The 17,388-nt window shown below is 40.5% G+C and overlaps 1 protein-coding gene across 11 annotated transcripts; it reads right to left on the bottom strand.

The window, feature by feature from the left end:
* Positions 1-996: 996 nt before the first annotated feature.
* lrrfip1b (leucine rich repeat (in FLII) interacting protein 1b) lies at positions 997-16,854 on the bottom strand. 11 transcript variants are annotated; one of them, XM_047339059.1, is made up of 19 exons: positions 16,193-16,854; positions 13,471-13,557; positions 12,633-12,650; positions 12,408-12,455; positions 11,322-11,366; positions 11,118-11,168; positions 8,112-8,189; positions 7,972-8,007; positions 7,674-7,799; positions 7,319-7,489; positions 7,110-7,202; positions 6,755-6,847; positions 6,532-6,624; positions 6,232-6,364; positions 3,361-3,410; positions 2,864-2,981; positions 2,707-2,786; positions 2,391-2,495; positions 997-2,144 (listed from the first exon to the last, which is right to left on the bottom strand). In XM_047339059.1, the coding sequence occupies exons 1-19, from the start codon at positions 16,337-16,339 to the stop codon at positions 2,034-2,036; spliced, it is 1,683 nt and encodes a 560-aa protein (XP_047195015.1). In that variant the 5' UTR covers positions 16,340-16,854; the 3' UTR covers positions 997-2,033. The 11 variants fall into 11 exon arrangements, with proteins under 11 accessions (XP_047195015.1, XP_047195007.1, XP_047195009.1 ...); XM_047339051.1 differs by lacking the exons at positions 997-2,144; positions 2,391-2,495; positions 2,707-2,786; positions 2,864-2,981; positions 3,361-3,410 and adding an exon at positions 3,572-5,956; XM_047339053.1 differs by lacking the exons at positions 997-2,144; positions 2,391-2,495; positions 2,707-2,786; ... (1 more) ...; positions 3,361-3,410; positions 12,408-12,455 and adding an exon at positions 3,572-5,956.
* Positions 16,855-17,388: the final 534 nt, after the last annotated feature.

Below are 17,388 nucleotides of genomic sequence, written 5' to 3'. Positions count from 1 at the left end.
TCCTTCCTGGAAACACGTCACTTATTACAGTATAAACTTTTTTTCTGTTCAGTTTTTTCTTAATTCATTTTCAAAAAGTTAAATCTTCAAACTTTTTAGTTGAATCAACTTATCAAAGTTTGTGAACGTGACACAAGTCACTGATGCTGCGCTCCAGACAACTCGGACCTCGAACTTGTGAACTCTGGGAAACGGAGCAGCAGTTGTGTGACGTCACACAACAATGGCGGCACTCCTGTAGGGTGAGGCCGTCGACCCTCTGATGAACTCTGGTTTGTGACGGGTTCTGTCCTCATGTGTCGAATGCGTTTCCAAGTATCAAAACTAAGACTAAGAGTAAAGTTTAGTTTTTGAAGAAGCACCAGACTAAGTTTTAGTCTCGTGCACACGTGCGCTCGTTCCCGTCACTTCCTACAGTTTCCAGCGATTTAAGGGCAGCGCGTGGAGCCGCAGGGTCGGTTCCTCTCAGTCCAGAGAGCGAGGAGGGAGGAGACGAGACATCAGAGCGAGACAAAGAACCCAACCACTGTAAAACTACAGTATTAATACTGATACTACTGCTGTACTGCTACACTAATACTACCATACTACTGATACTATAATAGTGTCAACGAAACATGTTAATAAATTGTAAATAAAGTTAATCAGGTGTTTCATATGAAACCACAGCTCCACCTGCTGGCACACTCTAAAACTACAACCATGTATTTATAAGAATTATCAATCATCCACTGATCAATAATTAAATATAATTTAATAAACTAATTCTTCATTTGTAAGAAGACACATTCAGTAATTATCATATACTTATATTAATGTATAAATGTAAAGTAAGATAAAACATTGTTTTTGTGTTTGATGTAGTTAAAATAAAAAAATATTTTAATTGAATCAGATTATTTTGTCACAGAATCTTTTCATCGTTAAAATAATTTGTTTTATGATTTGTCGTCAAAGCAGCTTTTAATTGTTTTTAAGAAAATAAACAAACAGACCTTGATTTAGTTTCATTTAATTTGTTTCAAACTGAAAAATTTAAACAGGCAACAAACATCAGATCAAACATGAAGCTCCGCCCACAGCTGCACTGCGTACATTCAGAAAATACGTTTTATTTCAGAATATTTCCTTCAACTTTATTTGTCTATAAACATCCGCTCCTCATTCTTCATCACCAACAATCAGTATTTTACAGGATCAATAAGGTTTATTGATAACAAACAATGACACATGACCATGATCTGATGAGTCTCCGCCCACTTCACACACACACGTGACCACAGCCCCTCCGTTACCTGGACGACAGAATCAAGGCTCTGGAACTCACTATTGTTTTTAAATCACTGCTCAAAACTTCTTTTTACAGGAAAGTATTTTAATGTGTTGTTTTAACCTTTATTCCTTTTATCTGACTTTTATTGTAACTTTATTTCATGTAGTTTATTAAATGGGACAGATTTGACTCTGCTGCCTGTGACAGTTAAAGATTTGTTTCTCTCTGTCGTCAGAGCTGCTTTGTGTTGGTTTCTTTATAATTTTAAGGTCTTGACCTAAATGTTAAGATTTGCAGTTTAAAGTTAAACTGAATTAAATTAAATAAATAAAACATTTTATTCATTATTTGTGATGGACTTTGTGAATCACTTTGTCACATTTAGATAAAGTGCCAAACAAAAAGAGTTATCATTATTATTATTATGATTATTACTCAGATCAAACGATCTCTGTCGACTTCGTCACATGATCGTCTTCAGCAAATGTCCTGTTGTCATGGAAACATCGACAGTTTTTCTGACTGGTAAACTCCGCCCACACACGTGGGTGTGGTCTGCATTCATGACAAAGGAGTCACAGAGATTGATTGCTTGATCTCCTGTGTTCCCACGTCAGAATAGTTCTCCTCAGATCTCTGTTAACTCCACCCGCCTGGTGCTGCATGCAGAGGAAATGAAGCGCTGCCACAAACGTCTAGATATGTCTTTGTCATGATGGAGATGAAAACATGGCACCAACAGTTCTGTCAGCAGGGGGCGTCACTGCTGGGCCAGCAGGGCGTTGCGGTTGGCCTTCATCTTCTCCAGGCGTTTGGAGAGGTGGGCGTTACTCGCCTCCAGCTCATCAACGCGGTCCAGAGCCGAGCGGAGCTGCAGGAGACGAAGAAGAACAAAGATGAACACATTCATAACATACACGATCTCAAACTTTAGAATTACAGAGAAACCAACAGTTCCCAAACTGAGCAGCACGACAAACGTCAAACTAAAGACGAGACGGAGAAACAAATATTAACAAGTTAAAACTAAGCAATACATCGTCTGTTTAGAAGAAAAAGAATCCGATCTAATCGAAGATATATTTGGAAACATAAAGATGAAAAGTAAAATACTTTCCTCTCTCTGCAGTTTTCTCTTCTCCACCTTCAGCTCGTCTTCGGTCTTCTCGGCGTTCTCCGACGCCGACTTGTAGCGAGTCACCTGACCCTCCAGACGGATTATCTGAGCAGGTGAAGAAAAGAAACTTATAAATCTGTTGTGATCTGTTACAGATAAAAACTTTGTGCGACTCAAACTATTGATTTTAACTTTAAAAAAGAAGGGAGGGGGGGTTAGGGTTAAAATCAAGAAGATTCAGTAGAACTGAAACTAAAATGTATTTTTTATACGCAGGCAATGTTTCAGTTTTGAAGTTATAAACGTGAGCTTGTACGTTTTGTTCCAGAGCGGTGACTTCCTGTTCCGTCTTCACCAGTTTGAACTTGAGGTCACTTATTTGTCTGTTAGCGTCTCCTGAAAAACAAACATCCAGGAGATGAGAGAAGATGATGAAGATGAAGAAGAGGAGGATGAAGAGGAAGAGGACTGACTCTGCAGGTCCAGAAGATGAGAGTCCATCCCGTTCTCCAGAGTCTCGTCCTCTGGGTTCTCGATTCCGTCGCTCCCCTTCTTCTGTCTCTGATCCAGTTGAGTCTTTAACAGTCTCACCTGCACAAACACAAAATAACATTCATTCATTAATTATATTTAAAAAATCGAACGATAATTAAAAATGTTGTTTTCTTAGGTCACAGATTTTAAAGCAGCTACCACGAGTGTAACTGTAGGATTCCTCTAGAGGGCGCTAACCTCAGAGCTCAGATTAAACTGGTCTCAGTATTTCCTGCTCAGTCGACTGATGACGTTGTCCAACATTTTACGTCGTACATTAACGTAACACCTCAGACTTGTAGTTCTTGATGGTTTCAATGACGATTTAAAAAAAGTTGTTGATCTGTCATCAGACGTTTTTCACGGTATACACTGCCCCCTACTGTTCATGTTGCATCTTGTGTAGACGTAGCGTTAATGTCGTGCGTCGTCTCACCTGATCCTGTAAACTCTCTCTCTCTTCAAACACTTTCTTCAGCCGAACTTCTGTAATAGAATAAAAACACCACGTTAAAATGTCGGAAACAAAAACACGTTAGAAAACGTTGAACAAATGAATTATTAAGATTAATAAATGAATCCGGCGTTAAAATAATCAACAGTTTACGTACAGTACCTGCAACACCTGGTGGCGGCTCCTGGTATGACATGAGCGTTATTGTGACGAGCAGATTAAAACTTTAAAAAGTAATTTTAGATTCTATATTTAAATTAAAAAAACTAAATTAAATGAGAATGTGAAGATCTGAACAAATTTAATGTCGCACGAAGTCAAAGTGAAGAAAACTCTAAATGTAACAGTTTGACTCCAGGTCTTTTTAAACCAGTTTAATGAGGTGAAAGCTTCTCTTCATCATGATCTTCATCATTATTTTCATCATCATCATCTTCCTGCTCATTTTCTTCGCTGCTGCAGGAAACTGTGATGTCATCACTTCCTGATTTATATAAAACTTTAATGGATTTTTAAACTTTGTTCCTTTTGATCTTTAAATATTTTTACTGGACAAGACACAAATATTTTCTGTCTTCATCTAAATCACTTGATTAAAGTATTTCATGAAATAATTTTATATGCAATTCAAATTCTTATTAATAAAATAACGTTGAGATACATAAACAGAAATTAAAATGATTCATTAAATCACAAACAATAAATAAATTCAGATGAAGATTAAACTTTTTATTATTTCTGAAAGTTTTACTGATGTTTAAATGTTTTAAATAACTTTACACAAAACAACAGGTTTTATTTTGGCGAATCTATGAAATCGTACAGTCAGTTTCCTGTTTTTTGTTTTTCACGCCGCTCGCCACAACAACGACTTCCACATTCTCAATAACGACCTCCGTCATTGGTCCATGTTGTTGTGTCACTGACTCCTCATCTGCCTCCTCGCAGCTTTCCACGCCATCCGCCAACGTCTCCCCGCCTTCCATTGTCTCGTCCAAGTGGTCGGGGCTTGACTGTGGCGACGCTTCGACCTGTTGATCCTCATCGATTCTTCCTTCTCGGAAACTGGTCGTCGTGAACTCTGTGACCAGGATGGTCTTGATTTGATCCGCTGTCGTCTCGATGATGCGTCTGATCTTTGAGCTTTGATCCACGTGACAGTTTGACGATAACGTTCTTCTCAGTTTTACGTCCTTAATGCAGCAGCTGTGACGTTTAGAGACGACCTCCGTCTGTCCGTCAGTTTCAGTCGTGACTTCTGATCTCTGAGGTGACTCAGCAGATCTGGTCTCCTCAGGTTCAGCAAAGTGAGACTCGACAAAAACAAACTCAAAGCAGCAGCTCGCCATCTGTGCGTCGCCGTCACGTTGATCGTCACACGTTTCCTCCGGAGACGACGTCCATGTGACCTCTGATCTGCTCTGATGTGAAACGTTAAACGATTCGTGGTGAGTTAGTTTGTGCGTCGCTGCTGAGACTGAAGGGAGTTTTAATGCTGATGAAGGTTGAACTTCTTCTTCTTCCTGTGTTGAATTTTGTAAAGATCCTGAGATCTCAGACAGGAAACTGTGATTCTGAATGAACTCTCTGATCAGACGATGAAGAGTTTGTTCTAAACATATCAGATCCGTCGACAACGTTTCTGTTTGCTGATGTTTGTGATGTTCAGAGGAAACGTCTCTCTCTTCTTCTTCTTCTTCTTCGTGAATCTTCTTTTCTGGTTTCTCCTGTGAATTCTGTCGTTCTCCACTTGTTTCTTCTTCTGTTGTTTCACACGATTTCACGTCAGTTCCAGAACAACTGAACTCCTTCTCACAGACGTTCTCTCCTCTTTTGGTTCCTCCTGAGTTCTTCGACAGACGACAAACTTTATCTGTTGCTTCAATCATTTCATTTTCAGACAAATCAACTTCATGGATCTCAGATGACGTGTTGATGAATATGTTTTCTCTCCTGATCATGTTCTTTCTCTTATCTTCTCCTGAACTTTGTTCTTCACTCTTTGTTTTGACATCTTTGTCTCGGCTCTCGACAGCAGACAAGCACGTTTGTGTAAAATCAGACATTACCTTTCCTTTGACGTGTTTTTGTTTGTGTTGAATCGCATGCGTTTGTTTCCTCGTCAGATTCGACCTCTTGTTTGCAGCTCGACGTGAAACGAGTCTTGCCTCAACGACTTGTTTGGTTGAAGTTCTGCGAACAAGTGAAACCAGCTCGTCACGTTTTTTGTTACGTTCCGGCTGAGACGCTAATGATCGAGTTCCTCTATGATCTGTCCCTCTGTGTTTGAAGGAGCGTTTGTTTTCTGTCACGAGGACACCCTGAGGTGAGGAGGGAAACTCCGGTTTAATGTCGTGATTGTTCAAATGAGCAACTGAAGATCCTGTTTTCATTTGTTTGGTTCCTTCTTTCTTTTCGTCTACTTGTTTTTTCACTCCCTCGTGTGAAGTGTGACGTTCAGTTTGTTCATCGCTCAGAAAGTCCAGCGACTGCGATCGTTTCAAAATCTTCCAGCTCTTTTTCATGTCGTCCTGCTGGAATTTGCTGCCCTCTGCTGGGCACCGCGCTCCACTGTTCCCTGAAAGATGATGAGGAAGACTAAGGACGAGTTTATGCGTTAAATTAACGAAGATGTTAAATTAAAGAGTGAAGATGTCGGGAATCAAACCGACTTCAGGAGACAGAGATGACGACGATCAGACGTAAAAAACATCGGAACCTGATCAGGTCGATTAAAAATCATCAGAAGTTAAAGTGACATGATTTTATCACAGATTCATTCAAGAGTTTAATCAAACGTTTGATTTGTTTTCATCAAATATTACTGACGACCTCCCGTTTCCTGATTCTTACCCAGCATGCTCTCTCTGCTGCCATGACACCAGTCCTGAGCCAATAGGAAGCCAGAGTCAGTGGTGACATCAGCCTCAGTCTGGCCCGTCTCCCCATTGGTGGAGATTTCAGACGAGACCACAACACCGTGTTTCTGTTTGAGAGAGAATCAATCAATCGATCAATCAATCAATCAATCAATCGATCAATCAATCCAGAGAACAAATATGACTTAATCCTGTCACTTCTTCCTAAATTAACTGATTAATGTTCAGGTGACGATGACATCACTCAGGTGGGGGGGTGTCCTCCTCTGAATACCTTTAGTAAATCTCGCAGCTGCGTCGCTTCGTCTCTGAGTCGATCTCGTTCAATTCGAACGATGTCGGAGATTTCTCTCTCTCGCTCTAACGCCTGAACGAGGGAGGGAGGAAAGAGGTGAAGAAGGAAGGAAGGAAGGATGGGAGGGAAGTAAAGAAGTAAACGAGGAGTTAGTGAAGGAAATAAGTGTAAATATTAGAATGTTAGAAAAGTGATGAAGTACCGCGATCTTCTTCTGTTTCCACTGCAGAACTTCCTGCAGGTCAGAAACTTCCTGACAGTAACTGTTGCTCTGCAAACGCAGCGCCGACACTTCCTGTTTACCCGGGGTTGGGGGGGTTAACACACAAATAAACAAACAGAGAGAGAGAGAGCGAGAGAGAGAGCGCGCAGGTGAGTGTGTGTACTTGTACAGATATCTCTGTGAGGACATTTTGGCCGTCCTCACTTTTGTCCTTTTTTTGGACCCACTTTTAAAAGACTGTTTGAAGGTGAAGAGTTTGAGTCATTTACTTTGGTGTGTGTGTGTGTGTGTGTGTGTGTGTGTGTGTGTGTGTGTGTGTGTGTGTGAGACTGACCGTCAACATTTCTTCAGTTTGTCTCAAAGTTTCTTTCATCTCTTTAAACTGGAACTGAAGGAAACTGTGAGACTGATGCTCACGTTCCAACTCCTTCAAAACACAAACACACACACAGTGTTAACAAAACACACACAAACAACAACAAACATAAAACAATAGAATTTAAGACAGTTATTTTATTTTGAAGGTGACGTGTGACCTCTGACCTTTTTGGTGTCGCCACAGTGTCGTCGAGCCTCCCACAGCTGCTCCTCCATGTCGCTGAGCTCCTCCCTCAGAGTCTCCACCTGATACATCAGAGACGACTTCTCGTTGTGAAGCTGCGCGTTAGAAACCATCGCTCTGCGGTAACGCTCCTCGGCCTCCGCCAGAGAGTCCTGATGTTAGATAATCTATATTATTATGTATATTTTATTATACTGTCAGTGATTTTTTTATGTTGTTATAATCATTTGTGGAGTTCCACAGGGATCAGTACTGGGTTAGCCTGGCTCCACTGTTTTGTCATTATACAAAAATACATTTATTTGAGTTAGAGTAATAATTGTTATTATGGAGCACCTTGATTTCTCTGATGGACGCTTCCGTCTCCACAGAGAACGATGTGTCACAGCTTCCTCTTCGAGATGAAGCTCCGCCCAGAGACGCGAGCGTGGAAGCCGACAGAGTCAAAGCCGTCCTGGAACCCTGAGAGGAAGAGGAGGAGCAACGTCTTCATCACGAGTCTTTCAACCAACTCATTCAGGTTTGAATTAATGACTAAATTCATGAAGAGAAACACAACAAAATATTTTCTTCCATAATCAACTGATGTTTTCGTATTTTATTTGTTTTCAATGTGAGTTTGAAACCAACAAACTTTGTCCAGGAAGTCTCTGTCCGGTTTCTCCTCCACCTGTGACAACATGAATCATGTTACCATGGAGACACTGTTGACAGATTCAAACTCGGTAAACTTTATTAGGACGGACAGAGGGGACACAGACAGACAGAACTCACCACTGGACTCGCCCGAGCTGAACTCGTCCTGGATGAGGCTCGAGAGGCGGAGCCAAGAAACATGCTGTGCTCCGATGGCTGGGAGGAGGAAGAGGGAGGTGAGGAGGAAAGATAAGAGAGGAGAAAGAGGAGGAAGAGGAGGAAGGATGAGAGAGGAGGAAGAGGGGGTGAGGAGGAAAGATAAGAGAGGAGGAAGAGGAGGAAGGATGAGAGAGGAGAAAGAGGAGTAAGAGGAGGAAGGATGAGAGAGGGAGGAAGAGGAGGAAGGATGAGAGAGGAGGAAGAGGGGGTGAGGAGGAAGAGGAGGAAGAGTGGGGTGAGGAGGAAAGATAAGAGAGGAGGAAGGAAAGGATGAGAGAGGAGTAAGAGGAGGAAGAGGAGGAAGACGGGGTGAGGAGTGTGAGGAGGAAGAGGAGGAAGGGGGTGGGGAGGAAGGATGAGAGGAGGAAGAGGGGTGAGGAGTGTGAGGGAGGAGGAAGAGGAGGAAGAGGGGGTGAGGAGGTGGAGGAGGAAGAGGAGGAAGAGGGGGTGAGGAGTGTGAGGAGGAAGAGGAGGAATAGGAGGGTGAGGAGGAAAAGGAGGAAGGGGGTGAGGAGAAGGATGAAGAGGAGGAAGAGGAGGAAGGATTAATGGATTAAAGTTTAAACCATAACATGGATCAAGAAACAATCAGACAACAGCTGAATCTGTAACCCTAACCCCCCTAACCCTAACCCTTAGTTACTTTTGTACTTTTAGTTACTTTTTAGTTACTTTTGTACTTTTAGTTACTTTTGTACTTTATACTTTTAGTTACTTTTGTACTTTTAGTTACTTTTGTACTTTTAGTTACTTTTGTACTTTTAGTTACTTTTGTACTTTTCTTTAGTTACTTCATTCTAGTTACTTTTGTACTTTTAGTTACTTTTGTACTTTTAGTTACTTTTAGTTACTTTTTAGTTACTTTTGAGTTTTAGTTACTTTTGTACTTTTAGTTACTTTTGTACTTTTAGTTATTTTAGTTACTTTAGTACTTTTAGTTACTTTTGTACTTTTAGCTACTTTTGTAGTTACGTTACGTCACTTTACGTTACGCTACGTCACGTTACGGTACTTTACGTGACGTTACCTTACGTGACATGGCGTTACGTTGCGTTACGTGACTTTACGTTACGGTACTTTACGGTACTTTACGTTACGGTACTTTACGTGACGTTACTTTACGCTACGCTGCTGGCGCTATGCTACGCGATGCTACGGTACTTTACTTGACGCTACTTTACCTTTCGCTACGCTATGCTATGCTATGCTGATTGTACTTTACGACGGAGCGCATTTTTACCTTCGTTACTTGCTACGTTACGTTGCGTTGCGTGACTTTACGTTACGTGACGTGACGTGACTTTACCTTACGTTGCGGTACGGTACTTTACGCTATGCTATGTGACTTTACGCTACGTTACTTTCACGTGACGTGACGCTACTTTGCCTTCGCTACGCCACGCTACCCACGCTACGCTGCGTGACTTTACGTTACGTGGACGCTACTTTACCTTCGTTACCTTACGCTGCGGCACGGTACTTTACGCTGCGCTGCGCTGTGTTGCGGCACGGTACTTATGCTACTTTACTTCGCTACGCCACGCTCGCTACGCTACGCTGCCCACGCTGCGCTATGCTATTTGCGCTGCATTACCGGACGCTATGCTACGTGACATGGCGTTACTTTACGCTTCGCTGCTTGCTGCGTGACTTTATGCTACGGTACTTTACGTGACGCTACGGTACTTGACGTGACATTACTTTACCTTTCGCTACGCTACGCTACTTTACGCCTGCTATGCGACTTTACGCGACGCGGACGGACGCATTTCACGCGGACGTGACGTTACTTTACCTTTCGTTACGTTACCTTACGTTGCGTTACGCCGCGCTATGCATGCCACGGTACTTTACGCGACGCATGCTATTTTACCTTCGCTACGCCACGCTACGCTGCGCCACTTTACGCTACGCGGACGCGGACGTGACGCTACTTTACCTTTCGCTACGCTACCCACGCTGTTGCACGGCACGGTACTTTACGCCACGCTGCTTACGCCGCGCCATGCCACGGCACGCTATTTTGACGCCACGCTACTTCACGCTTCGCTACGCCACGCTGCCCACGCCATGCCACGCCACGCTATTTCACGCCATGCTACGTGACATGGCGCTACGCTACTTTACGCTTGCCACGCCATGCCACGCTATGCCACGTGACATGGCTATTTCACGCTTGCCACGCTATGCTACGCAACTTTCATTCAGCATGCTATTTTACAGGAAGTGACATGTTTTATACCTTGATGCACTGCTCCTTGCTGCTTTACAATAAACAGCTCAAGTGAGTTCAGTCAAGTCATTGGACCATGGTCAGAATTGTGACATTTCCTCAAACCGTGTAAACATTGAGGTGCGGCGAAGGTTCATCCTTCGCCAAAGGACACGATGTTGTCATAACTCCACTGTGCATTGTCCTATCACCGCCAAACTGCTGTCTCATGATCAGAGACCAAGCCTGAACAGCTCCATGTGTCAATATTTCCTCAGTGTCATAGCGCCACCTACTGATTCGCCATGAAACAGGAAGTAATTTGTGAATACACTCTGCATTATCCAACCGGCTCCGAACTACTGACCTATGATCACAATCCTGACCTGAACACATCCATATATTAATATTAGTTCAGGGTCATAGCGCCACCTACCGATCAGTGTGATAATTAAGTTGTTGTAACATTGTCCAATTGACACAAAATTGCTCACGCTACATCAGATCGCTCTCTCCACTAACCGCAACAGGCTTCGAAATGCCTGTGCTCTGGCCCGTTAGTGCTACAACGTAGCCCTAGTTATATTTGCAATTTTTCTATAAAGACCGGAAGTGGATTTGTGCGTATATTTCTTCATACGATTCAGGTGATTTTGTTGTTTTGTGTTTTGTGTTGTGTGTTTGTTGCTGTCGTTCAGGATCATGTGACTCACCCTGCAACTTCCTCGGCTGCAGACGGACATTTTCTCCTCATCGTCCGACACCTGAAACACAAACATCGCAAACTGTCACCGTGTGACTGACCACGCCCCACTGTGATGTCACTGTGATGTCACTGACCAGGTTTCATCAGGTAACAGAGAGACAGGGGAGAGAGAGAGGAAGAAGAGGAGGAAGAAGAGGAGACAGGTACAGACCGAAGTGTTTCTCCGAGAGAGACGAGAGTAACGTTCACTGTCCTCCTGAAAAAAACAGTGAGAAGAAAAACGAGATGTCAGAGGACGAGGAGGAGGAGGACGACGATGACGACGAGGAGGAGAGAGGGAGAACATACAGGTTTTTTTTTTCTCACACAACTGTCAACAAATAATCCAAACGATGGAGTCTGGTAAACATTCATATAAACAATATTAAAACGTAATAAAATATCAAATCATGAAACAAACCCAACTAAGGAAATTCTAAATAGAAAAGAAAATAAACTGCAAGAAACAAATGAATCAGATGTAAAATAAATGTAGTGATAAACGTGTGATAAATAAAGTGATAAAATGTGTCAGACAAGGATTAAACAGGCTGTTAATCCGTCTGAGCACGTGCACGTGCACATGCAAAACAACAACAACAACAACAAACTGCCGTCACTGCTCATGAAAACAAATGGGATCCTCACATCTGAGCTTTATTTACTGTTGGATGTTGCTGCTTGTTAAAGGATCTAATGTTAGAAACTGAATATAAAATAATCATTGTGATGTTTTCATTAGTGTTTCATCTAAATTGTACAAATTGTTCTTTTCTTTACCCAAGAATGTTTTCATACTTTATATTAAAATACTTTATATATAAATAATAATAAATACTCTAACCCTAAACCCCCCTACGGAGGCAGCCATGTTTTTTACAGTAGCCCAGACTGGACAAACTAAACCTTTTGAGTTTCTATGACAACTGAAGCTGCCAGGTTCTCTTTCATGTTTGGAAGGGGGGGGGGGGGTTATTCAGCTGCAACATGAGACTTTACCATGAGACTACATTCTACAGACTGAACCTTTAAGATCTATGAAACAAATTGTGATTTGTGAATATGAGCATTTTTTTTTTATGATTTATCATTGGTTACATATTACGTATTATTAGTTACATTATTACTATATAGTATTAATTAGTTACATATTACTTATTGTAACTAACGTTTGTCCAATAAAAATGTGACAAACTTGAATTTTAGGAGTCAAGGTTTTCATGAATCATGTGACGTGAATCATGTGACGTGTTCGTACCATCCACTGTTCAATGTGACCCCACTTATTATCCAGACCATAATACTTCTGCAGGGAGAGGGGGGGTGAAAACAGGAAACATTTAAGTGACGGAAGGAGAAGAAAACTTCAACAAGTGTTTGTTTTAACGAGGCTGCAGGGCCTGGCGGGTGGAGTTTACTGCACCAGGCTCAGTGTGTAAACCCCACCCGTGTGTTCACAGTGAGGGAGGAGTTAGTTTGTTACCTTATGAGTGTGGAAGAGCTACAGGTCGAACGACAGGAGAGAGAGAGGTCAGAGGAGGAGACAGGAGGGGGCGTGTTAATAAAGATGGACGCTACGTTCATCGTCAAAGCAACACCGATCAATGTCAGATCAATAACAGATTATCATATCTATTAATCTGTCAACTGAGGGTAACACACTCATAATACACGCACACACACGGAAAACACATTACACACATGTTACACACATTACATATGTGATGAACAGTTTCCCCTAAATCACTATTAGAAACGTATAATTTAACAAAAATTAAACATTTACTTGATTTGTTCAATGATGTGGCACATAAACATGAAATAAAAGATTATTGTTAATAAATCGTTATTTTTTACAGTGTAAGTGATACAAATATTTTCTTGTGTTTTAACTTAATGGTTTTAACAGTGAAGTAAAGATTAATAATAAATTAAGAGAAGGTTTTTCAATATAACAAATTGAATGTTTACAGTTCAAATATAACATTTCATTAAAAATGTCATAACATTTCTACTTTATTTAAAACCGCCTGTTGTTGGATTGAGTTAAAATAAAGTTACTCACCAGACTGAACTCCGACATGAGTGACGAGCTGCAGACTGACCGTCAGCTGTTTCTGACCTTTGACCCTGAACCCTCCCCCTCCACTGTCCAAACTTTATTTAATCATCACCACGTGACGACACACACACACACACACGTCTGATACAACCTCATATTAATGCATTGATATTATTATTGTTGTTGTTGCCAATATGCAGCTGATCAGGACGTGTTGTTATGACAACAGCTACACATTTCAGAATAAAAGTCTCCTGACCTCCTTCTGTTGTCGCTCCAGCTCCTTCATCCTGATCTCTCGGGCCTCAGCTCTCGCCGCTCGCTTCGCCGCCAGCCGCGCCTCCGCCTGATTAACACACACACACATCAGCACCGTTAATCAATAATCAATGATCATCAAACATCAGTTCCACATGTTTCATCTCATCATTGATCACTGCTGTTACTTTATAGATGAACTATTATTAATCATTGATAACACAAACTATTGATTCTAATATGAATCAGTTTTGACTCATTTAAATCAGAAGTTTCAGATTAATATTCACATATTAACACAGTTTACACACAGGACATATATATATATATTTATGAATTATGATTATAAATATATTACATTTATATTACATAATCGATTGAGATATAGTTGTAGCTCAACATGAAAACATGTCAAAGACCTTTTAGTAAAATTCAGTAACTGTAATATTTACCTATAACAGATCAATATCCACATATGGAAATAAAACGATCAATAAACAGAGAAAAACACGATGTAAAAAGACTAAAACGTCCCATAAAGCTGCAGCGTTGATCAATAAAACTGATCAAACTTAATCCACTAACTCATGACGTCATGGATCACATCAGGTCACCCCCCATCCCCAATAAAAGTCAGAAAATAATCAATAGTCATTTAATAATTTGTATTTAATAATTAACGATGGTAATTTATTTTAAAGCCTCAGAAAACAAATTTAATTCAAATAAAATACTATTAAAATTAACAAAATGTCAACAAACAAAATTGATTTAATAACTTTAACAGTAAGAAATATTTTATAAAGTAAAAAATCTATAGTTATAGTATTGAGATGTATATGGAATGAAAATGCACGTATATTTAAAATAAAATATTTAACAAAGGGAAAAACTTAATAACTAATATCAAGATTTATCGATTAAAGAAAAATGTTAAAATACATAAAAACAGATAATGTTTGGATTTTTTTGTAAAAATATAAAAATGTAAATGTTACACTGACTAATCAGTAATTATTTTCTGAGGTGAGTTCAGTGTGAGCGTCCTCCAGCAGGGGGCGTCTCTCTGTTCACCTCTGGAATGTGGACCGTCCACATGTCTTCATACCAGGAGACACGCCCTTCATCTCCATGGCAACAGAAGACACACCCTGCTGAGGACACACCTGAGCTGAACTTCAAATCTACAAAACTTTTCTTCGGAGGTGACGACACATAAAACATGAAATAAAATACACATATTCAAAAAGCTGAAAATAAAAAGCAGCAAAAACATAATTTGATGAATAATGTTTTATAAATGTTTTTAACTTATTAGAAAATACACACAAATTAAAAATATCAAAATGTATATAAATATTTTGGAATACTACAAAATAATTGACAAACTGATACAAATATAAAACAAAGAGTCGAGTAGTATAAACTTTCGAAATAATGTATATATTATATATTCAAAATAAAGGCTCTTTATTGTCTTCATTGTAGATTGTTCCTCACGTACAGATACGACTTCTGTTTAGTTCGTTGAAAATGATCCAGATGATCGGAGCAGACGTTAAGTCTCAGATTTAAAGATGCAGCTCACACACACCAGTCTCAATATTTCTATCAATTATTAGTGAAAATAAATCAGCTGTGTCAATAACAAGATAAATATCTAATAACAATAAACACACGAGTTATGGTTAGACGTTGGTTGCCATGGCAGCGGAGCAGACATTGTTTACTTCGACATGAAAGTGACTGAACCAGTTTAACGAGTTTAGACAAACTGATTCCAGATCAGATCCTTTAATTATTATTTCATCACATCCTGTTTGTCACTTCAGAATAAATCACCTGCATCATCAGTGACAGAGGAAGAGGAGGAGACCCCCCCCACACACATTCCAGTGTCAGTATGTAGGTCGAAACACAAACACACAATGTTTGTCTCATTAACAACAATGTTACACACAGAAACCTTCTATTCAAAACATTAATACTACAATAAAGGAAAAACTATATCAACAGAAAATTAAAAAATAGCCTTTAACAACAGAACTATAAAAAGAAAGCAAACTAAACAATATTTCTTATTTATAATAATCGTACAGGATTATTATTATTATTATTACTGTTATTGATGTTGCTTTGTTATGAAATGACAATTTATTGTTAATTAACTTGTATAATTTTTTCTCTTAAATCTAAATCTTAGATTTATTTTATGAAGTTATTTTACAGGTAGTGGTAACTTAGTTATTTAGTCAGTTAGTTAGTTAGTTATTCAGTAAGAACAGATGAGCAGTAAACCAGGTGGAATGATATTAATCATTAAAGAAGTCGTTAGATTTACGTGTAGATCTGAATAAATGAATCGTCAGATAAATGTGTACGATCACAACAGCGTCTGTGTGGACGCTCAAAACTTTATGGACCAGAACACAAGTGTGCATGTGACAAACACAACACGCTAACACACCACGGGACACACGTGTGATGATGATGAAACTGTGTTTGTGTCGCCACAGAGGAGATCACGAATGAAACTGTGGTTCATCATGAAGGGACACAGAGCATCAGTCTGCGTGGAGCTCACAGCGCCCTCTAGTGATCAGGGGGGGAGCTGGGGCCCCGGGCCCCTGACAGGTGAGTCCAGCCTCATCCTGATCTGACCGATGATCATCACTGATATCAAATCAATACCACATCGATCACAGCAGTGACAGCAGGCTCACCTCTCGTGCGATCTGGTTCAGCGCGTCATCCTCAGCCGTCATCTTGTCCCTGTTCGGGATCCTCTTCCTGCCGGGACCCTGAGTCCCCATCATGTCCCCTGAGGTTGAACCACTGAGGCTAAGCACCTGATCTAAGACTTGACTCATTCAGATGCTGCAGACACTTCCGGTCCGGACCTCAGCTCCCACGGTCCCCAGACATGATCCAGAACCGGGACTTTACTCCTGGGACTCTGAGGTAAATCTGAAAACCCGGGTCTCTCTGTCCAGGAGATTTCACGGGATGATCCTCGGAGGTTGAACCGGAACCACGGACTGGGTCTTCGGAGCCGGGTCGGTTGTTGTTTGTGTGACGTCACGCTGCGGCCGTTGATCGTTAGCCGCTAACGTTAGCTCTCCGGTTAGCTCACCGGTTAGCTCTCCGGCTACTAACGTTAGCTCAGTACCGGAGAACCGGGAGGGAAACAGCGAGCGTCGGTACCGTCACAGGAGTCTGGTCCTCACAGCGCCGGTAAAACCCGCCGCTTCAGCCGTGAAGCTCCGTTAGACCGAGTCAGAAGAACAGGCAGACTCGTCCTCCAGCACCGGGAGCTGGACCGGGACCGGGACCATCCCGACACTCATCAGGAGAGACGGGACGAGGCGTTTATTGTGAAGGGGCGGAGGTTCACATGTTTACATACTGACAGGATGTCCAGTTTTTCACATTAAAAGAAAGAACATTCAAAATATTATTTTGAGTTAAAATACTGATTTGTTAAAAAGGTAACTTTCAGGTATTTATGTTGTTAATATTATGAATACGTTTAAATGACAATGTAACTAATAATCACAATATATATTTTTTATTATAATAAATAAATATTAATTATATCCATATATTTATTCATTATTAAAAATATATATTTATATGTATACATATTTCATACATTGTGTTCACAGTAAATGTAGATGAATAATTATATAAAACCTATAGACAGTAATAACATAATATATTACACAATAATAAATACTTTAAAATATAATGCATGTACTCTGGTCAGCTCCTGATTGGAGGAAGTGTGTCCACTGCTGTGACCTTTAATTAACGCAGATAAAGTTTTATTCTCCAGTGTTTATACGATTAAATGAAATATTCCTGTCAACCTTCAAACACTGTTCAAGTGTCAGAGTTTGATGTTTTTACTGCGGAAACA

The sequence above is a fragment of the Hippoglossus stenolepis genome, chromosome 24 (genome assembly GCF_022539355.2).
Source record: "Hippoglossus stenolepis isolate QCI-W04-F060 chromosome 24, HSTE1.2, whole genome shotgun sequence".
In the NCBI taxonomy this organism is placed as follows: Eukaryota; Metazoa; Chordata; class Actinopteri; order Pleuronectiformes; family Pleuronectidae; genus Hippoglossus; species Hippoglossus stenolepis.
Note: the sequence above shows the minus strand (reverse complement) of the source record. Positions and strands in the feature narration are given on the sequence as shown.